We start from the raw sequence: 24,498 nt of genomic DNA, 5'->3' as shown, positions 1-24,498 counted from the left end.
GAGCACACGAAAATAGATCTTAAGGAGACGAACCTTTTCTTACCCCGACTGTACTTTAACATTTTTACACATAAACTTACACAACTATAAATATAACGCTCTCCGACACGGTCTGCATTGTGCAGACACTTTTATGATATACGAGTCTCCTATGGAATGTTGGAAAAGATAGCTCAGTGGTTAGAACACGTTAATCGTAACCACGGTTTAAACACAGATTACCTGAATTGATCTATGAAAGAAAATATCATATGTGAAGAATAGATTAAGAATCTATGTGTCGAAAAATCTGCTACATTAGCATCGCAAAAACTTTCTTCTACATATATGGAGAAAATGATCCTAGGTCAACAGTGGGACATTTACAAATTGTTAATTTACTTTACGGAACATTTTGGTACTTACATTTACAAACCAAATTTTAAGGATTTCTTTCTGATTATCTTAACATACTTATTTAAAACTCATAATGATTAACACTAATAATAAATCACATACTTACGATTATTCTATAGATTGTTCCTAAGAAAAAAAATCATAAAGTATTAAAAATATATTTTGAATAGATATTCTTTTGAATTTTTTGTTTTAAATTTATAAGTATAATACGAGTTGTTAAACGGTCTTGCTGTAATAATAAATTTCCCAGTCTCTCGCCACTGCAGCGTTGAAATTCTAAAACCGCTTTTCAAAGTACGGCAAAACTTATACATAAGGTTTACCATCCACTACAATACTATGATAGCACACAATTGAGCAAAGGAAACTCCAATTAATCTAACTTCGTGTAGCTGAAGATGAGATGAGAAGACTGATATCTCACAATACGTATCATGCAATATACGACTCTATCTCGAATATGATAGAGGTGATTATTTCATGAATAATGTTATCAACTTATATTTATGTCTATAACAATACCTATCTTTAGTTAAACATTAATCTCTGCGCCATATTGGGTAAATTATCCAAACAAGAAGACTTTCAAGCTTGAAAGTCTTATTCATATTGCCAATTAATTATTTCAATTTCATTTCAATTTTCATTGTTTAGTTGCTAGTAGCTTTCAGTAATTGTTACGTTGCATATATATTCGTATATAAGCACAATGTTATATTGAAGAAAATACTGAATATAATATATATTTTATGTAACGGAACGATTTGTAACAATTTAATATTTCAACAACTTTGTCGGAGGCGAAACTGAAAATAATAAAATAGAAAATGGATACTGGATTTCTTGCCATTAAGATTTCAATTGAATCATGGCGATTGTTTAAAATACATATATCTAACTTTTATGTGCAGTTAAACTTGATGCTAAACATTTTACTTCGAGCGTCAGTCCTTGGATTATTCATCCACCTGCAGAAACGGCTGTCTACTTTGTATGCAGTGAAATTCTAGGAAAGATTTCCTAAAATAGTTACTAGGATATGAACGCTTGGGAAAATTGCGGCCAATAGTGGACCAAGATATCCAAATCACATTAATTACTTTTTACAACATAATATTAGTTTATTCTGAAAACATAACAAAGATATGACGAGAGCATGAGCTAAATTTTCTATTTATTTTGCTTACTTAAATAGAAAGATTTATTTTCGAACCCAACTCAACCAACCTGCGTTGGAGTAGCGTGGTTGAATATGCTCCAATCCTTCTCCTCAAAAAGAAGAGGAGACCATTAGCCCAGCAGTGGGAAATTTACAGGCTGTTGATGTTGATGATGTTGGTGATGAGTTTCGAACATATTCACGATATCGTTTATATTATTGATATAAGGATTGGAGCATATTCATTACTCCGATCGTTGAGTGTCCATATTGATAATTTTACGTTCATATTTGTATGTGTAATTATGTGAAAATATTCCTAGATTCAATTGCATAATTTAAATATAAATGATGGAATTCAATTCGAACCAGCCAGCCAGTTTTTTTAAAAAACCTTTGACAGCAAAAAGGTTTATAAATGTTTTTAAATACGCCTATTTAATTTGAGGATTGAAACCGTTCCAAATTCAAAAAGTTCTTAGTAGCCAATAAAGTATAAAAGTCGCGCGGTGGTGACAAGCGCATGTAAATAAAAATGAGCCATTCAGCGAGCAGGAGTGTGACGTAGGTATTATACAAACAGAACGAGCTCTCGTGGATGTGTCGTACTTCGCTTTTGTAAGTGGATGGGTTAAGTGTAAATTGAAATTTTAATATTCTTGCATAACTTTACGTTCATTCGTTACGTTTTCGTTTTAAAAATATTTATATTTCGGATAGTGTTTATATTGTGACATATTTAATATATAAAAATTTAACACGGAATGTAACACAAATTTTAAGCTATTAAAATTAAGTTATTACAATTCTTTCAAAAAATATTAACTATAAAATGAAAGTGAAATCTGAAACATGCAATCTTGAATTGTTTGTTTTCACGTTTATACCTAAATATACCTAAACTTTTGTTTTTATTTTAAAAACGAGGTTGTTTTTAAATACGACCTCGTTTGTATCATTAAACTTATCTATATTTCATCCTGAGACAAAAACAAAAATAAGTATGCTAACATTTGTATAATAATAAAATTAAAAAATAAATTTTCTAAATAGGAGTATAAATAGAAGTTTTAGTTTAGTGAGTCAATGTATTCAGAGGAGCAGAAGGAATTGAGATACACAAATCTTAGATTTATATATTCTATGCGATTTGCTAAGCTCTGATATGTGCCTTACAAACAACTAAATATATTTATTTTTAAGAGAACACTATTCTATCTAACTACTCATGTCAATGTCACAACAACAACAACAACAACAACAACAGCCTGTAAATTTCCACTGCTGGGCTAAGACATCCTTTCCCTTTGAGGAGAAGGTTTGGAACATATTTCACCACACTCTTCCAATGCGGGTAAGTGGAATACACACGTGGGAAATTTTTTATGAAATTTGACACATGCAGGTTTCCTAACGGTGTTTTCCAAATTAAGCACATGAATATTCAATGGTTTTGAATCTCGCAATCCATACCATTGGGCCATCTCGCCTCGTCAATATTAATGTTATATAAAATAAGTTGTATATCATTTTAAATAATATTGACTCTATATTTAATACCATAGAATATTTTAGACCTGATCAATAAAGTCATGTAACTAAAGTTCAAAGTTTTGTTTCTTAAACCACTCGTTTAAAAACATTGGAATACATGATAGGTACAAATCATAGCTCATAATAAGAATGCTTAAGCTTTCAAATTGTATGTGTTTTCAAAAACAATTATAAATTTTTATGACATTATGCTTATCATCTCAAACGTAACAAGCTAATTTACTAAGTGTTATTCATCGTTGGCTGTAAAAAAATCATTCCGTGACCTGGTTATAACTTCAACGTAATATTTTCTAAAAGATAATCGTACGTTCGTACAGTGAAACACAAATGCTTGTAGATGAAGCATAAATCATTGGACTGATATAAGAGACCGGAATTTTTTACCACGCTTACATTCGTAACTCGTTAACATAAATCTTCGCTGTGAAAGATTCATTTGCACTTTTTCTAATGAACTTTACGTTTTGATATGATCAATGATCATCCCTTTTCTTTGTTTCAAAAATCAATATGTTCTTAAAATAATCTATATTAATATTATAAACGTTAAAGTAACTTATCTATCTATCTATCTGCTGGTCTTTCACGGCCACACTAATTGTTTTATAATTATTGGTATGAAGCAAACCTGACCTCCAAGGAAGAACGTAAGATACTTTTTATGCCTAAGAACTGACCGACCCGCACAAACGCGGATCACCTCTGTTGGTCGGACCGCATCAGCATTACGACTAATTCTTTAGTAATAATAAATTCATTAGTAAGTTTGCATATTACTCTGAATAGCATTTACTCCCTTACCAACAGAATATATTTTTTAAAATTTTCTACTGGTTAATGCATTAGTATATGAACACTATTTAATATTAAAACCCAAAAAAAAATTTTAAAATTTCCGCAAATTCTAGCTATTTCGCGTTGTGGAACACTGCAGAACATTCGATTAGACCAATAAAATTAGCCAATTTATCCGAAGAGCGCTCTTTGACGTAATCGTATTGGTTCAATTTAAGCCGAGTTCCGGGCTACTATGTTTCAAGCTCGAAACAAAAATCCTGACCAAGCTTTAGCCATACATATAGATCTAATATTTTAAACTTTAACTATCCGGTACTGTTCAGTGAGAAAATAAGATAGTACTTACCGATCGAACGATATTTTGATGAAGAAACGAATAAACTTTTTTATCAATCTGTGTTTCTTTACAACTGAGTCATGTATGTTTTTAGGCTTGTACCCAATAAAAGGTATATTTCGTTCAAGATAAAAAAAAAATAGTAAGCATAACTTATCAAATATTAACAATTGGTAAAAGTAAAGTAAAGTAAAGTAACAGCCTGCGAATTTCCCACTGCTGAGATAAGGCCTCTCTTCCATTAAGGAGAGGGTTTGGAACGTATTCCACCACGCTGTTCCAATGCGGGTTGGTGGAATGCACATGTGGCAGAAAATTTGACACATACAGGTTTCCTCACGATGTTTTCCTTCACCGCCGAGCATGAGATGAATTATAAACACAATTAAGCACATATATATAGTGGTGCTTGCCTGTGTTTGAACCCGCAATCATCGGTTAAGATGCACGCGTTCTAACCACTGGGCCATCTCAGCTCTCTAACCACTGGGCCATCTCAGCTCGTTTACAATTGGTAAAACATTTCCAATTTTATAACTAAGTATATAGAATAAGTGTAAGCAAACAAAATACAAAAATACAAATACTTGTACTAATGCTCGGACATTGATTTATAGATAAGAGAGCTTGAAGTATGCCTTTATAATTATTGGATATAGAAAATTCACAAGTTTGCTAATATTTCTCACGGTCATTCCTATAAATTGATAGGTTGTGGACGTCGGAAAATTGGCCCCTTTTTGGGTATATATATGGCACAATATCTTTTAAAATAATATAACAACTTAGTTTCATTTACTGTGTATCTTTAGTAATTATATAATTTCCTCGCTTTGAATTTCTTGCTAGAACAACTATCACCTTTTATTGACCTGGTGATATCATCACAGTAACAGATGCAAGCAATCCAATGAGGTTAATCAACCTTAAGAGATGGAGTTAGTACCACAGTTTTTAGTGGCTATTCCAGTATACTATGGCGCACCAGCCGCTTTACCCATTAGTGAATCCAAGATACCATTCCACTTCATGTGAGGAAAACGTTGAAGAGCGTTTTGCCGACGCGAAAAAAGAAGGTTCATACAGATATTTAGTCCAATGATCTAGACATTAATGCAGCGAGGTATTATTATGTAAATAACAATCTATTCACTGTGATCGTAGTGATTATTTAGACTCGCGAATAAGTAGATGCAAATGGTGTATGTGTCGTCATAAAAGCATTTCAAATAAGGTATAAGCCGAAACGATCCTCTCAAAGGAATTATCGTCGCTTTATAACAACGAAATAAAAATTCAATTTTTATAAAATCAGGCACTCCGCATAGAGCGTGAATCGAATTCGAATTTCAACATGTAAATGTGCCTGTCAAAAATGGTTTAATGAAATGGCGTCGATAAATAATTTCTAATAAAACGTTGAAGTAGAAATAGTACCACAGAATGTTTTACATTTTTGTAAATGCTATGTTTTCAATTTATTTTTGAGTTTTCTTTAAATAACGATATTACTTTTATTTAGTTTTAAATGCAAACAATAGTAGAGTATTTTTAAAGTTCTAAACAAACGGCTGAAATGCGACAAAATCAAGCGAAATGTCAACTTGGCCGTAACTTTTGCCGTAGAGCTGCAGTGTTCTGTTTCCAACACGGAAGTTGGGCAAACGGTGGCTTTCTTTCTCTTTGTAATAAACTGTAGCCAAAGCCACAATTTAGAAAATTTGCAAACTCTCTTATGTTTATTTTATAAAATATACACGACCTGTATTTCTCGTTTTAATAATTAATATTTTCAAATTAATTATCATTACATAGTTAAAAACAAAGTCGCTTACCGTTGTCTGTCCCTATGTATACTTAGACCTTAAAAATTACGCAACAGATTTTGATGCGGTTTTTTTTTAATAGATAAAGTGATTCGAGAAGAATGTTTTTGTAAATAACTTAAAGAAACAATGATAATTTTAGAAGTTTGTAATATTACATCCTAAATAAGCAAATTCTGTAGAATATGTAGTATTGGCATTGCATCCGTGGAAGCCGGGGCGATTTTAGAATATAATGGTTGTTTTTTATAAATTTTATAGATCATTTTTATTTAATTTCAATTATATTTCCGTAAGATAGCGACGACATCCCATTCATAGGCAAAGGCAAAACATTCTAGGTCTCTTTTTAAAACGAGCATATCTTTCTGAGCTACTACAATTTGCATAGAGAAACCATTTCGTGATTAGCATAATATTATTCGCCAAGTTAGTCTTAATTTATTTGAAGTGTAATTGATATATGAGTATTCACTTTGTCTGATTCTTATAATTAGTGACTCGTTTTTAATCCTTAAGTATATATAAAGCGAGGAGTCAGGCATCAGCTCACGTCGCCAGTACGTACGATAAATAATAAATAAATCTTAATTAAACTTTTTGACGCTTCGACATATGTATTATCGAAAAAATATAAACCAACTTGACACAACTCTACCTCTCTATAGTCTATTCCAATCGATCAAGGAATTCCAATTTCATTCGATTTGTTTATAGCTCAGCTATATTGCGCACTGCCAATAGTTGTTAATTAATATGTCTTTATTTATAATGCAAGACTATTGCACTTAAACTCATACCAAATTTAATTTTACTTTCAAAGTTCCGATAACAGCTTTGTCGATGTTCAAAACACATTTTTTTTCGAAAACCCATATTTGATATCATTAAAACAAAATCATAAGATTATGAAAGCTCAACCAATGGTATCGCGGAAATTCAATGTCAAATGTTATTTGTTTGGTTTATGTATATATCTATACTCTATAGCCATCTTTCCCTTTACAAAAAAAACGTAAATATTACACAGATATGGCACTGTATTTTTAAAACAGGTCAAGCAGTAAACGTACGTAATAAACCTCTTTGAAGCGCCAAAAACGGAGGGGGGGAATGGTAATTATGTTTTCAAAAAAAGGTTTCTAGTTCATTGTTAACTAGTCAGAGAGCGATGGCGCGAATAATCCAATTTGAAAGTTGCGCTTGCCGAACCACATCCATGTCATAATTAACTAGAGGTCGGGGACAACCGCCATGAATAAATAACACATATGTCGCCATGTAAAACAACTGAAAATGTTGACAACCGCTGGCCCACATCGTGTGGCTTATAAAATGTCTGTACAACTACATTTTATATATATCGGTGTTATTTTCTGCTCCTACTGAGCCTTAGCGTTTATTATAAGATATATTTATCACGGAGAACATAAATATTTTATATTGTAAAATGAAACTTTTGAAATCGCAAATTTAATAAACGTTCAATAACCTAGTTTATAAAGCAGAGCTGAAAATTTTAATTTTAATTAACGTAATATTCGAAGAACTACATTAATACAATATACATAATGCTATAATATTTAAGTCTTCATTTAAAAACATTTTTAAATTTTCACATGTAGCATTTTCAGACAAAAATAATATATGCCTTTTAAATTCAGCTCGTGAAAAAGTTTAAATGTAACCCAGCAATATTTAGTTGGCAATTTTCACGCCTGATTTGTCATAATGCGTCGCGCTTAAAAAGAGCTGGAAATGAGGGTGGATATATAGAGCTCGTAAGTATTTTAATTTTCACGTTTTATTATTATAATTACATAATACTTATGTATAGGTATTTTTATACAAATATGGTATAATGTGTAACTTTAAAAACAGTTAAGTTTTTATGAAGGAAGTAGTACAAATATTCAAAAGGTATATAACCGTGCAATATAGTACCTATATAAGATTTGGATGTGAATATTGTAACGTTGCACCAAATGTTACATAATTAAACGTTTCACTAGAATTCAATCTTTCAATTTTACTCCTTTTACGCCCAGAATAATTTCAATTAAAAATTCTCTTTTACGCAGTTGATATCATTGAATCTACAATAATTATTATGCTACAAATTACATTGCTCTGTAACATGACAGGGCTATGTTAGCTTGGTAATGAAAGATTAGCCTCCAGAGAGATATACTTAATATGTTCTTTGGGCGCCTCTGTAAAAAACCTTCGCTATTTAATTAAATTTATTTTTATAAAAAGAGCTGTAAAAGTAGAACACATTCAATTCTCTGGTGATGATTGTTGATTAAATACTTTATTCATTGATTTTATTATGCAAGGCTTAACCGACGTGATTTTTAACTTATATTGAAACGTAAAATTTCCATGAACAAAAATAACGATACCTACGTATCTATCAATCTGTTACGTAATTCCTAAATATTTAATTCGCGATGACTTTGAATATTCGCCTTAACTAAAGCACTTTGGCCCATAATGTTGAATTACAAACGTGTATCTTACATTTTTATTATAACGGATAATTTACCTTAATAAGTGGCAAGGAATATAGATACCAAATTCCTTAAGGATCCAAGAGTGAGGTTAAGGAAATTTTGAATTAACTTGTCGACGGCGGTTTGATATCATAGAAATTGAATATCTTAAACCAAATTCCCAATGGCATATAACTTCCGTTGGCCTCCTAGATAACGTTGGTCTGTGATTAAAATAATCTTGAATCACTAGTATAATACAAAGTCGTTTCTCGTTGTCTGTACACTTAGATCTTCTAAACTACAAAACGGATGTTAAGGCGGTTTTTATGAACAAACGGAGAGATGAAACCGGAAGGTTTATGCGTATATTATAGTAGAAAGGCGCTGAGAATTTCGATTTTCCTAACCGGAATAAACAATATGTTTTCTGTTTATGATCAAACTAAAAGTTGTATACACGTAGCCATTATTGAAATAAAGCTTTAAAATGTTTAAATATTTCTAAGTTATAAATGCGTAAAATTAGTTTGTTTAAAGTACTCAACTCATCTACACTGACCAAAAAATTACATAGCATAATACCCACACCCATTCCTCATATCGTATCAATGAAATCACTAACTATAGGTATCGTGTTGAAACCTTTGTTGAAGCTAGAATTTCTACCTGGTTGGTTTTGTTGCTAATTGATACGCATACAGATACTAAAATCGGAAAGCCTGTAACCCGATGATCTCTACATACATCTCTACGATACATAGATCTCTACGATAATACCTACATCTTAACCGATGATTGCGGGTTCAAACCCAGGCAAAAACCACTGAATATTCATGTGCTTAATTTGTGATTATAATTCATATCGTGATCGTCATCGAAAACATTGTGAGGAAACCTGCATGTGTCAAATTTCACTGAAAGTATGCCACATGTGTATTCCACCAACCCGCATTGGAAAAGCGTGCTGGAATATGTTCCAAACCTTCTCAAAGAGTGAGAAAGAAGGCCTTAGCCCAGCAGTGGGAAATTTACAGGCTGTTGTTGTTGTATATTTAGCAAATAATTGACTTCGTAAAGCGTCGCCTTTTATAAAAACATAAAATATTTTAAATTACAGTACTAAATTATTTCTTTATTTCATTCCACACAGATGAAGTCGCGAAAGAGCAGTTTATTAATGCTCGTATCCATTTACAAATTACACAAAGTTAACATCAAACCGTGTTGTTTGTAACTTTATATTCTACGTATGTTCTATATGGCTGTGTGAATAATTAATTTGTTTTACACACACAAACGTGATAGCCTTGCAGAGTTTGAAAGCCGTTGAAAATTTAAAACGGCAAACACGATACAGCCTAAAGGTGTTTCCAGTGGTTATGCTGTATTTGCACTGTTTATTTCTCCCTCGACGACAAAATGTTTCATTTTAAGAAAAGTTTCTCGAGTTTTGGTTTGTAAATATGTAAGTAAACACTCTGTATTTATATTTAAAACTACGGGTGTACACGGTTTAAAATTTTAAACTCCCTGGAATATGCCCAAACGTACGATAGATTTAATTTTAATTAAAAGGTAAAGTTAGCTCTTTAAAAGTTACTTATATATGACTAGCCCTTTCTTGAGGAAAGCAAACAGTATTCTTTCCTCCAAAACATAAGGGTACCTACGGTCGAAGTTTCGGTCATCATGCCGAGTATGTCAACCAGTTATTTACATCCGCTACACCTTTGATTAGGATGAGATTTGACTAAAAGACAAATATGCATTCTTTTTTTATACAGAAAAAAGGTACAGTACAAAATATATATCATTAAAATACAAAGAGGTAATTAATAAACCATTTAATATATGATGATGATATAATAAAATGCTGTAAGAAGCCCGAAAATCACTGCAAAACATGATCAGTCACAATATTTTAAGAATATATGAATATAAATAGCTTATAACCCGTAGATAGATTACCATTACATTAGTTCAATCAGATATTCCATTTCCAATCAGCAATATTTATTATCGTTGCGTTGCTCGAGTGAGCCAATGTAACTCAGTAACGACCACAGGGGACATAACATTTTATTTCTCAAGGTCAAGGGAAGATTGATATTAATTATAGTGCAAATTATTATGGGCGTTCTCCAATGAAGTAAAGAAAAAAAAAGATAAATGACGACACGGGAATAAGCACTGCAGAATAACCTTTATTGTCCAGTCAACCGCACCAAAAGTCACCTTAATTGTGATTAATCTTTACGTACATATTATAACAGAATATTTTATTTTGTTCCATGATGGCTCACTGTAAAGTATAGCAGATAATACTTAGGTATAGACGAGCAATGTATTGTTACGGGATGTGAAGAGGGAAGAAAAGAGGGATCGGAAAAAATAACTCAATTAATACCGGCGCCTTTATTTTGCTTCATCGTGAGCACTTCAATGTATCTGTTCCATAATTACTTCACTTCTTTTCTATCTTTTTCATCTGCATGCCTATTCTGATCGCTTTTTTGTAAACTTCGATCGATCGAAATATCGGTGTAGGTATTTACGTTGCGCAATTTTTATAATTAAGATTAAGTATATTACTATTTATGACTTTACTTAGTCGTAAGACTTTGCAAGCCCTGCTTGGTTACTACCAGTTACCATCCACTCATAACATATTCTACCGCCTAACAATACTAATGTTGTTGTGAATCGGTTTGACATACTAGTACTTCCTATTTTTGTGGCGAATATGCGATGTACGAAATTGTTTAATATTTATGTCTAGAACTTTTCAGATTGAGAGTAATCTAGATTTTAGCATGCTCTAAAATTTACAAATGGAACGTTTTGTCCAAAAAAACAGGGTTTTGACAAACAAATGACAAACCTTTTCATTTGTTACCCATATCATGGGGGTGGATTTTAAACAGCCAGTCAGCCATCTTGGGGAAGCCGCCATATTGGATTTATAGTGACGTTTCTTAGCAAGTCATGTATTGTCATCAGAACTCAGAGCGTGTGCAAAATTTCATCCTAATCGAAGAATGTTTCAAATTAAGATTCCAAGATTTTCTCACATACATAGTTAGTTACATTGTTAAAACTGAATTGTCTTCAATTAGCTATGTCACTAAATACTCATACATAATATTCCGAACCAATAATAACTGGTGTTCAAGAGTCCGCTTAAAGCACCATTCAAATAAAGATTTAATATAATGATTGACTGGTGTTTTTATTCGTCCAGTTACTATTAAAGTAACGATTTTGTAAACCCGCACCTTGTACGCTAGGGAAAAGGCACACACTACTAAAACTTTGTACAAGCAGCTCCTCTAACCTAAAATACAAAGTGCGAACCTTATCTTTGTGTTGCTTTCACCCTAGTAAATTATAAATAAAAGCTAAACATATATCTTAACAGTTGAGTTTGTTACGATGAAATATATTTTTTATATATTGGATCACATGAGCATGAAGTCGCGAGCCTATAAAATATATCAATGTGTAAAGGACCATACTGATGAAATCTGCAAACTCTTATCAGCTTAATTGAGAACAACGTATTATTACCACGAGAGAAACTCTTGCTTAATCAGCGTTTAATCATTATTAATACTATCATTGCAGGATGTAACAGTAGGCGCGAACGTTTAGCTTCCTACGAATGATTTGTATTGAATAGGTTATGTGCTGTTAATTTAGTTCGAAATACAGAAAAATAATAAAATTAATAACAATTTAACAAGCATATATTTCAAAATCATAATGATAAGATATTTTGGTAAAAAAGTTATTTATCACATTATTTCATATTCTATTTAACCTACACTTGATAATTTTCTGTTATCCCCAATTGTTGAAATAAAATATTTAAATCAACTTTGAGAAAATATTCTTATATTTTTTTATATGGCCACATTAAAACATGCACATATTAATAACAATATAATCAGAATGACAATTATTATTATCTTAACAAACATTTCAGTAGTATATTAGACGTCAATAATAAAAAATTGGTACAACATCTGACCCAAACATTTTGAAGATAACGTACAATCAAGTAAAAAAATCACAATTTCATGATTTCACGGTAAAAATCATGCTGTTTAAAGGAAAGAAAAGCAAAACAGCAACCGTTTTAATGACAATATTAACTCAATTATGTAATTAAATACACATGAACCTCGAAATGTAATTACTGATGCAAAAAGCAATCTGGGAATATTTCACTAATATATTTATTCTACAACCAAACAGTAATACTTTGTATTACAATCCAGTGCATAGAGTGGTTGTCGGCACATCAACAGTGTAAAAAATATTAACATTTTATAGTGTTAGTGATTTTGATCACTTGCCATAAATGGGTTCATTTACTCGTCTACCTTAGGCAGACAAAAAAATGACACTTCTTATTATCTTATCTGCACAGGTGATAATAAATGTATATTTAATGTGAAGGTTCAACAAAAACAGGATAATGCACTGTGTCACAAAGCTTTACACTATTAATACATTTTATTAACCAACTCTTAGTGACATGTCTAGCATTGGCAGCCATTTTCTTTTGCAATTTCCTCATTTTCTTAAAACATATTGTATCTTCATTATGAACGACAAAATCGACGTCCATAGCTTTGATTGCTTTGACAATAGTCCCTCCATATGCTATCCAATGTCTTTCAAAGTAACTTCTTTCTCTTTCTGGTATACTTATAAAGTCAGGATAAAATCCTAGTTTTTTATCTTTAAACGCATCTGGTAAAGGGTCTTCGGGTAACAGTTGTTTTTTAAACTTCTTTTCTTCAACTTCATCAAAACTGTCATTAGTTCCATTCATAGGTTCCAACGAGGCATTTGTATCTTTGCATTTCTTTCTTTTCTTTTCCTCTGACTTCGGTTCCTCTTTAATTACTTTATCTTTAGATGCTTTAGGATCTTTAATAATAAATTTGTCCATTTTTGTATTTTTAATAGGACTTTGTTTAACTTTTTTCGTTTTAATCTCTTGTTTAATTGGACTTTGCTTGATTTTCTTCGTCGGTGGCTCGTAACTGTCACCGGCAGTTGCCGCTAATTTGTTCAAGAGCGAAACGTCCGTTTTTTCCTTGGAAGTTTTATACAAATGTTTTAATTCCTCCAAATTGGTCGCAGATTCCCAGTTTTTGTCGTCACGGATTCTCGTCACTCTGGGAAATCGAACTGATATACCATCCGCTGTATGTAAATTGGCTTTCGTCAACTCAGTGCCTGTAATATTTGAAAGATTATTTTTTCATTATTTCAGGATAAAAAACATTTAGCAAAGAATATTACATACACAAGGAACAGTACGCCTCAGATAAATACATGCTCGAACCCATAAATATTTGAGAATGTTTGCCACTGTGCCACACTGCACATTTGAGTAATGGAATGTGTCTTGGTCTTTTTGCACCAGTGATTGATATTCAGTAGTCCGATTTTAGCCATACCAGCCAAACAATTTGTTTATTTCAATGTAAGTAATGGTGTTAACTTATTGAAAATTGCGTTGTGCTACATATTTTCAAACAAAAGATAGTTCTTTACACTACAATTTTTTTTAATCTACATTACAGTGCAACATTAAAGTGGAAAAAAATTGAAAAAGGAATAATTGATTATTTTTTAAATCCAAGACAACAATAATATTAAATAACATCAAAATAACAACTAACCAGTGATTTCCCATACAGGTTGTTTTTTAGGATCCACTGCCACAAAATCTGGTACCATGCCTTTATTACAGTCCAACCAAGATGGCACCTTTGTGTATTCCTGAGATATTTTTACCATCAGAGGATTGAGTTCTTTCTGCAACCTTTCCAAAGTATTGTCGTCATGCCCTGTGTGAACCTTTGTGACTGTGACCCAACAATTGCGACGAGTGTCTAAGCAACCCATTAAGAACACAGACATCATACCTCCTTTCTTACCCGTACCTGGAAATATAACATTATGTTTAATTGTAAACAATCTTTGAACTAAATTAATTGTATAGATTTCCAAAGGATTGTATAGATTTCCAATGCACATATAAAAACTATACAGCAATATGTTATATCAATATGTAATAATAATAAGAAAAATAATTTAAAAGTCAATATTAGAATTAACCTTTATTATATTATTGCAAAGTAGCTATGACATATTTGCAACATAGTACATGTACAACATAGCCCATTGGTTAAAAAAGATTACAATATAAAAAAATATTATTTAAATCCAATACAGAAATCAGCATCAAAAAGACAGATTCATAAGGAAAATACATCAAACATAAAAGTAAATATACATTAAATTACATTTTTAAATACATACCAAACCAAGCTCCAAGAACAACCAGATCTGCAGTGTCTGCCATTGCACCATCAAACAAGTAATCTTTTTTAACTTTCAACCAATGCCTCTTGCCTGGTTCATATGTTGATTCCAGATCTTTTAACACAAGCCCTTCAAGACCTAGTTGTAAAACCTACAATGAAAAAGTTTTATATAATTATTTTAATAATACACATATATTAACTATTTTGTAATTGAAAAAAAACCAATGAGTATTTGCTCTTTGTATTTAATAATTGAATATAGCAACTACTTTGAATATATATTAGTTAGATTTTCAAATTGTCATGAATGTTTTATTACATATATCAAAATATGTACCTTTGCAATCATATTAGCTAAATCAGCAGGTTTGTAAATAAGCTGCTGCTCCGAAAACATCACATGATTCGTAACTTCAACCATAATCTCGTCCAATATTTGACGTCTCTTTCTAATAGGCTTATCAATTAAAATCTCACCATTATAGTATAAACAATCAAAGACATACAAACAGACTTGTGCATCTTTAAACTCGGACTGTTTATGTACACCTAATGTACCAAATGGTAAAGGCTTTCCTGTATTGACATCAACCATTAGAACCTCTGCATCCAATATCAGATCATCGCCTTTAGGAAATGCTTGTGGCAGGTAGTCTTTAAAATGGCTGACTTTGTGAGCCATAACAGGTTTTAGAGCACGAGAAAAGTACTTAAACTCTTTGCCCTTTTTGTGTACTTGGACTCGTTCTCCATCATATTTTATCTCAGAAAACATCCCATTAGGACATTTCTTCATAGCCATTTCAACAGACTTGCATGCTTCAGCTAGCATCGGTAAGACTGGAGTCATAAGACTCAATTTCGCTTGGACATTTTTCTGAAATGAATCCTTATGCTTTACATCACTGCTTTGCAATACTCTATTTAATACCATGTTCAGATCACGTGATGTTTGAAATACATTATAAGCATCAGGGTGCACACCTTCTAGAATGTGCTTTGGCCCTGCATTGATCCTCAAATCTCCTTTAATTAACCTTATTAACATTTTAAGATCATTTGTCGTACATCTTCTTACAATTTTCTTAAAGTAATATATTTGTTCTTCTTCTTTTGTAAATTTGGAAAGCTCTTCAAGAAAATCTTCAACATTGTGCACTGTTAATGAACTCTCTGAAGCAGGTTTTAAAGTATTAGACTTTAAAAAGAAGTGTTGAATAGTTTCTGCAACATCTCCTTGCTCTAAATGTGTCAACATATCGTCATGATCTGTATTAAATATTCTAGAGAATAGCTTGACTAATTGCTTACTTTTTAAATTGTAAACACGCTTAGATACTTGAGGCAAAAGCAGTTTACACCACAGGATAACATCACCTTTAAACTTTTGTCCATCACATCCTTTAGTAAAAAAATTATTTACTTCTGCCGTTTTATCTGTGTATGCATCAACTTTAGAAATTTTTTTACACAATGAAAAAAAGGTTGAGAATTTATTGTCTTCTATATCAATATCGACTTTCTTATCTGTATTACTATCACTTGTACTGGAACTGGTTGCTTTTTGAGATGGCTCATTTTTTAACACTTTTGCTGTATATTTACCACTATTTTTCTCAGCATAAATTTTTTCCATCTCATTAATTTTTTTCAGTATAAATTCTTGGTCTTCTTTAGTTATGTTTTCCCAGTTTCCGATGTCATCTATCGATTCTATACGTTTTGTTGTCGGACGTTGTTTTAATAGAACATTCATTAGGCAATCTATATGGTGCCATGATTTCATTTGTTGATTTTCTCCGTATGGGCTAAAAACTAATTTCGCCAAGCGTAATTCTCCACTGGGACAGTTACCTTTACATCCCTTACACGAAGCCCGACCAGCTTTAGCTCGATCCACATAAAAAGGTGTTGTATCAGACATCGTGCAATAATTTAAATTTCCATATTATGTAATTGAATAAAATAAATTTATATCGTAGTAATTCAATTAAACACTTGTACATACAAATAATTTATAGAAATGTAACATAAACAAATAAACAAAACTTGTACCTCGACGTAGGAACTCACATTTTATTGACATTAGAACCGTCAAAACCGTCAATGTCATTTGTGTGTGGACATTTAATATTAGTGATGTACGAACCGTAATTTTTTGGAAGAAATATAAATTGCCAATTATTAAATAAAATAAGTTTAGCTTTACAAAGAACGACGACAAAATACAGTTCTTATGAAATGTGCCTGAAATGTAATGGAGTATTGATTTTATTAACGCATGCGCGCTTTCAGGAACCTGTTCAGTTATAAATATGCGCGAGTTTAAATGCCTATCTCGATTACATAATTAATAAGAACTAGCTATCCCAAATTCGCATCTACTTGGGTTGGAATAATTAGGTTCAAATCTTTGTAACGTTTATATAAATTGTAATTTAATTAGTATCTGGACTGGATTAATATTAGTAATTAGTATCTCGCCATTCACTTCATTTCCTTTTCAACCGCATTAAAAGTATAGGTATCATGATATATAAAATGTATAGATATGTTTGTAAAATTTAAATTTCACAGAAAACATATTAATTATATTTAATTTCTTTAAGATTATTGGGCTACCTTTACGAGTTTTATTTAGAAAGTATAAATTATTACATTGTTTTATATTTATTTGTCACACAACTACATTAATATTTAATGTAAAGTTATTTTATTTTGTGCTCAATATGCCTAAATGGTTTTTTCGACTGTTGCATTTATAAAAATATTTACCGCATTTAAAGAAAAAAAAAATTCTAATGCACACTCTTCTATAAATATTTTGGATATCTATAAATGTTTCCTACTGACTATTCGTGTGTAATCTTATATTTAAACCTCATCGATCCTGCGGTAAGCCCGTAAGGCTTCAGATCATGAGAATCAAGAGATCATCAAGAATTAAATCTCACGTCAAGATGGCCGTTCTAAATTTATATAATAGTGATATGTTAATAATTATATAATTCTATCATGAAGTACTTATTCAATTAAAAAATATATCTTTTGTCTAATTCCAGCTTCATCCTGTCATCAGGAGTTCAATAGTGATGGGACGAAACACGGTACCCTGACATCACCTCACTACCCTCTTGCCTACCCGCCAAATACACACTGCCACTACGAATTTTTCGGGAGAGGAAAAGAGAGAATAAGATTATTATTTCAAGATTTCTTTTTGTATAAATCTTCAGATGGATCTTTAAGGTAAGTCCTTTTTGTAAAACCTTCTTCAAATGTATTTATTTGAAGAATGAATTTGATGAATTTAATTTGTAATATTTGCGATAAGTGCATGACTAAATTACTCAGTAATTTAAATTCAATCTATTATAAGGCTGGCATTGCAAAGGATCCTCTGCTCATAGACAATAAATAGTGAGGCCATTTTAACACTATAAATAGTTATATTTTTTTCTCACTTTATACATTAACCTATGATGTATGGATACTTACACTGGCACTCATCACTCAAAAGCGGGACACAGCAATACAAAATATTCTTTGTTATTATAATTGGAATATGGGTGGTACCCAAGTAGACATTCTTGCACAAAGCCGGGTAGTATTCTAAAATATATTTTACATTTTCCATATTTTTCATTTTTCATTTTTATATTTTCCAGCTGTACAAATGTGGATTCTCTTCAAGCCTTCGTTAATGTAGACGGGCGGCTAGAAAACGTCGCTACATTTTGTGGAGTCGACCTTCCTAAGCCAATTATGTCGAACGGTCCAAAGTTAATGCTCGAATTCCGGGGAACCCACTCATCGAGGCATTCAAGAGGATTTAAAATATCTTATTCGTTCGTAGAAAGTATGTACGAATTTGCATCCTTACATATTTATCATATGCAATTATTTAGTTATCTATGTTATTTTACTATTTTTTTTTTTTAATCGATGCTATTTGTTTCATATATTGTCATTAAACACCGTTTTTAAATAATAATATTAAAATATCAATACAATAGTATTAAGACACTTACCTAAATATAATTTGTTGTAGATATCTAAGTATACTTAGATTTAATATATAATAATAATATTTGGATATATCCAAATATTCTTAGATAGCTGTGAATATTAAATAATCTACTACATATCAAGTGTTGAATATGTTAATAGACCTCGCTAATGAATTTGAAAATAGAGAATAATCTATTTTTTATTACCTACTAATCGCGGATGTGTTTAAGAAAAGATAACCACCACTGGTTTGCTAATTATCCAAAAAGAAGAATGGTCAAGCCATTCTTCGTTTTGGCATGAATACTTCTTGCACCCGAGATCTAGTTGTACTTAAGACAAACAACGCCATTGTTTTAATTTTTTTTTTATTATATTACCAATCGTGGCGTAAAAACTTACAAGATCTCTTCTAATAAAAATGACTGTGTTACGCAAAATAATAGGTATTCAATTTTGGGATATTCTTTTCGTTTTACTTGTGTATATAAAATACTAAACATGGCTTGTGTTGCCGTTGCATAAAATATAAATACGCTAAACATGGAATCGCTGTTGACTGTGCGATTTTAATTTTACGCCCAAAGACAATCTTTAACACAGAACACACATGATGACGTAATTGTCCATGTATCCATCTCCGGTCGAGTAGGGCAAAAAAATCTCCGAATAGTTAAAGTACCACAAATTAATTTGGCAAAGGATGCTTTTTGTAGAAAGGTTACAGCGTTTTATTATAATGAGTGAAAATAAAGAAAACTTCATTTTTAAGATTTCCAGGCATTGTTTTCAAATCATGAGTAGGTATTTAAGTCGGAAAAGTTTGCTAACATTTTGGAATTGAAAAAGTATTTAATAACTATTTAGTTTTGACTAAGTTGAATTACGGTTACGGTTACGTTTTAAGTTGGACCTAGAAATTGTAGATACTATGTTATAGTAGGGATCCGAGTTTTCCAACTAATTTCTAATATGATCATTTGAAATATATACAAATTATTAAATATATAAACTTTTTAATTTTTTTATTTCAGATTTTGGAATAACAACAGGACGCCAGCTGAAAGAATTTCCTTGTGCATTTGTATATAATAGTAGCGAAGCGCACAATGGAACATTCGCGTCACCAAACTCGCCCGGACCGTATCCAAGAGACACTGAGTGCTCTTACTTTTTCCACGGTGGACAAACAGAGAAGGTTCACTTACACTTTACTCACTTCGATGTTGAAGGGGTATTACCGTAAGTTAAATGACTAATATAAAACATCCAATCAAAGCTTAAAATTAGCATTAATTATCGTCGTACATAACTACTATTACAACTTCTAAGAGTATATTTAATATTACCATAGAAACTAATTAACTACTATTTTTTTACCTATCCATTGCATCAACGTAAGAATTATTTATCGATTCGATTGTCGACACTTTAATTGGTATATATTACCGATGATCGATTTATCGTCGAAAAAAAAAAACAAAACAATATAAATTTGCCACCTTGTTAACTTTAAATTCAACTTTAAAGGTTTTTACAGTAAATGATAGAATACAAATAAGGTATCCTCTTGTTTGTCACATGATTTATGTAGGAGTGTATACACATACGTATGGAACTTAATAAATATGAAGACGCACCTTTTTTGTACGCATAATGATTGTATGAAAGTTTATGAAAGTTAAAGAAAAATATCGTAATAAAACATTATGTACCCAAGTCGTGTAGGTATAGTGGAAAACAGTTTACGCTTAATATATTTACCATGCGATTCATACGTCTTCATGGTCGTGTATATATTGGAAAAATATGTGTCTTTCGACGGTAATTAAAGACAGACAGAATAAGGAAGACGACGAATAACACAAAATTTCCTTGTCGGAGTATGTAGTGTAATAAATAAAGCTTTATTAACTAAAGTTTGCATATTAAAACAAATCTTTTGAATGTATAATGTGTGTTGTTTAATTTTGGACGTATGAAATCGTATGTTTAAAAAAATGTAAAATCGTAAGCACAATACAGATTTATAATAAACAAATTGAGTCGATCGACGAACAATTTAATCGTCTGCTAAGCTAAGCAATCAAATTCAGAAGGTTGATGTGACACGAAAGAATATGCCCATCTTGGTCTATTTAATTCCTCATCCATATAAAAGACCTGCTTTCAGCACTTTGTTTTTTTGGATGACATACGATATATTTGTTCGCCTGCTTGAAATTCTCGATTGATTGATGATAATTCTTAAATCAATATGTCTCATGGGACCTCTGGTTGGAAAAAAGATGTTTTTGCTATGTATGAAATATTGAATAATAGACAAAATAAAATAGCAACGTTTTATAGTGTTTCATTTGTTTTTCTTTGTTCAAGATGCGAGGCGGTATCCGCAAGCGATTACGTCGAATTTTCAAACTACATGACTGAAGATAATAGGTACGGTAGATATTGTGGGCAGATGAAAGAATTTCACGTGGAATCTGAGAGGAACTTCTTCAAAGTGACATTCCGGTCGAACGACAGACTAGACGGGACTGGATTTAAAGCGATGTACCAATTTTTAGAGGCTACAGATGAATATCAAGCTCCAATCTTTGATAAGGCTCCTAAATCTTTGTGTAAGTTTAGATAGTGCAAATGTATTATGTAATTAAATATGTGTTTTCGTCAGTGTCAAGAAGGAGTATTAATTCATCAAAAAAAAAAAAAAAAATCATCAATTAGCAATAACACTGTGACATCATATGATTTTATCTGCCAACACAATACAATTCATTTGATTTTTGGAATAAAGAACTCTTTCGTCGACTTATTTGTCCTCAAACCTTATCTGTTTAATAAGTATTTATTTGACCACATCTTACCTTAATTTTTGTTTAAAATAGTTCGTATTGTTTTCAATGAAAATTCTGTATCTTTAATATTGTAAAAATTATGTGATACTAATATTTTTTTCATCTGTTTGAAGGTTTGGTCGCTGAGCTGGTTCTACTGTCTGTCATCGCAACCCATTGGCATCGCCGACTATATCATTGATAAAGTGATATTAGAATAAATATAAATACTATTAGTCTAATAATAATCCTGTACATTTTGTACTATAGTCTGCGCCAAACACTGTAATTTAAATGTAGGAATGCAATATTTTCTATAAAAATATCTATTAAGTTTCGTCTACTATTACCAACTAAAGCAATATACCTAACACAATAAAGTTTTATTCACGCAGGCACGTAATTATAATAATAAAATATTTAAATCTCATGTTGTTTTATTTCGTTAGCCTAGATGGTCTTCATTTATTTTTAAGAACATATAACACCTTTTTTTACTATAGTATATTATATAAACTATTACGAAAATAATGGTTGATTATGAGAATTATTATAAACTAAAAATAAAATACACAAGAAAGCAGGTTGAAAAATCCTAATACTATAAAAGCGGATGTATGGATGTCGGTCACTCCTTTATGCAAAAACTACTGAATGCATTGTAAAGAAATTTTACAATAATAAGGTTTATACATTAAAATCATATATAGGATTTAATTCAAGCATAAAGATATTGTGTTAATCATAACTAACACAAAAATAACATAACTATGTAATAAGTAGGAAAAAATTCTGCCATCTGCGAGCAACTCTAGATTGCGCTGCAAAAACCGTTTTGAGTTATACGTTATCTTAAATAGCTCTACAAAAAAGTTTGCGACAGCTTAATTATTAATTTATTTCTTATGCACATTAAGTAGTCACAAATTGATCCTTGCATCAAAATAAATACTTTTTATCATTTCTGGTATTGTATAATATCTAAAGTAACTCTATCCATCTGTCTGTCGGTTTGTTGATGTTTCATGGCGAAATCATTGAATCTTACCGAATTTGATGAAATTTTGCATAAAGTAAACTTGAACCTCAAAGACGGTCATGCCACTTTTATGTACCTGACAAACGATCCTCAAAAGTGAAGCCTCGGGCGAATTGTATGATTATTAGGTATGTTATTTATCTAATGACATCATATTTAAATGATCATTAGGATGTTCGAAGACAAGCACGTTATATAACTAACTTCAACTAACATATAATACATAGATTAAAATATGTACGTTTAGTTGTAATTATTTGAGCAAAGGTAATATAAAATGTTGATACAAAGTCTACAACTTTACAAATACAACAACAACAACAGCCTGTAAATTCCCACTGCTGGGCTAAAGGCCTCCTCTCCCTTCGAGGAGAAGGTTTGGAACATCTTCCACCACGCTGTTCCAATGCGGGTTGGTGGAATACACATGTGGCAGAATTTCTATGAAATTTGTCACATGCAGGTTTCCTCACGATGTTTTCCTTCACCGTTGAGCACGAGATGAATTATAAAGACAAATTAAGCACATGAATCAGCGGTGCTTGCCTGGGTTTGAACCCGCAATCATCGGTTAAGATGCACGCGTTCTAACCACTGGGCCATCTAGTTTACAAATGCATGATTTAAATTATATTACTTAAAAATATGCCAAAAGACAGACATTGGCTCAATTGGCCAATATAACAAGACATTTTACTGACGTCGGCGCAGCATTTCTGCTTCTTCCATACTTCTTCGTCTGACGTCATCGCAATAAATCCTTATAACGCCAATGCACAGTGCATTACCCTTATGAACTAACATGTTATGTCCCTTGTGTTTATAGTTAGGTAAATTGTTAACTTACCCTTGAAACAAGAACACAACAGTAGTAAATATCATTGTTTTGCGGCAGAACATGTGATGAGTGAATACCAAGCCAGGTAGGCTAAAAATCATCAAGTAATTGCATGCCGCACAGAACAGTAGTACCTTCATCTCATAGTAAAAGTAACTTGTTCTATGCATTGTACGGGGCTATAGGTAGGTGTTTATAATGATTTACTATATTAAACATCTTTTTTTTTGGGAATTACTTGACAAAGGGCTAAATATGCCTGCTGATGGTCACCTCTACACATAGACATTAGCGCTGTATGAAAATTTTCATAACGGCTAAATGCGATACGCAGCTACAGTGGCTCACTCATCCTCTAAACCGGAACACAACGATGCTAAGTAGGTATTATTGTTTGCGATATTTTTTGAGCGGTACTTACTTAGAGGCCTTTTTTGTTTTTTGTTTTCACGCTGGAAAAACGCATTAGGCGCTTCCCCTACGTGATGGGAAGGGGGGGGATTGGTAATCCTCGGAGCCCTGGAAGGACTTACTCAGAGCCATACCACCAAAATAAACAGTAACAGTAATATCACGATACATTATTTACATAAAAAAAACAAATTCTGGTAAAACCAGACAACTACAATATACTCTCTGATTGTATGTTATTAGTGTTGTTATCAAAATAAAATTGGAATAAAAATATATGACGGAATTTTAAAACATTCGGTATGACACTTCATTTACATTAGTGACAGTCATTCAATTTCTAATTTCCGCGGAAAATCTTGCCTTAAATTTTTATATGAAAGCAATATATGTTACGAATGACGTTCTGAAATCGATTTCACCTGTAATAAAATATGTATT

At 31.7% G+C, this 24,498-nt stretch overlaps 2 protein-coding genes across 2 annotated transcripts in view; one reads left to right on the top strand and one right to left on the bottom strand.

Moving 5' to 3' along the window:
- The window catches only part of LOC124535255 (suppressor of lurcher protein 1), a 311,311-nt gene extending 289,114 nt beyond the window's left edge, over positions 1-22,197 (top strand). Inside the window, exons 11-15 of the mRNA XM_047111390.1 lie at positions 17,984-18,170; positions 18,590-18,780; positions 19,967-20,174; positions 21,309-21,553; positions 21,904-22,197. Coding sequence (XP_046967346.1) covers positions 17,984-18,170; positions 18,590-18,780; positions 19,967-20,174; positions 21,309-21,553; positions 21,904-21,971 — 899 coding nt within the window. The 3' untranslated portion in view covers positions 21,972-22,197. The remainder of the gene's footprint in view (positions 1-17,983; positions 18,171-18,589; positions 18,781-19,966; positions 20,175-21,308; positions 21,554-21,903) is intronic.
- LOC124535254 (DNA ligase 3) lies at positions 12,567-17,079 on the bottom strand. The gene is made up of 4 exons (XM_047111389.1): positions 15,259-17,079; positions 14,917-15,070; positions 14,274-14,537; positions 12,567-13,824 (listed from the first exon to the last, which is right to left on the bottom strand). The coding sequence occupies exons 1-4, from the start codon at positions 16,843-16,845 to the stop codon at positions 13,025-13,027; spliced, it is 2,805 nt and encodes a 934-aa protein (XP_046967345.1). The 5' UTR covers positions 16,846-17,079; the 3' UTR covers positions 12,567-13,024.
- Positions 22,198-24,498: the final 2,301 nt, after the last annotated feature.

Source organism: Vanessa cardui, chromosome 14 (assembly GCF_905220365.1).
Source record: "Vanessa cardui chromosome 14, ilVanCard2.1, whole genome shotgun sequence".
Classification (NCBI taxonomy): domain Eukaryota; kingdom Metazoa; phylum Arthropoda; class Insecta; order Lepidoptera; family Nymphalidae; genus Vanessa; species Vanessa cardui.
This window is presented reverse-complemented; position numbering and strand designations above follow the sequence as displayed.

Excerpts from the sequence above, each read along its gene's own strand:
- LOC124535254 (XM_047111389.1), bottom strand. The coding sequence starts at position 16,845 with ATGTCTGATACAACACCTTTTTATGTGGATCGAGCTAAAGCTGGTCGG. Across the intron at positions 14,538-14,916 it reads TGTTCTTGGAGCTTGGTTTG|GTACGGGTAAGAAAGGAGGT; the intron begins GTATGTATTTAA and ends TTATATTTCCAG. Across the intron at positions 13,825-14,273 it reads ACCTGTATGGGAAATCACTG|GCACTGAGTTGACGAAAGCC; the intron begins GTTAGTTGTTAT and ends CAAATATTACAG.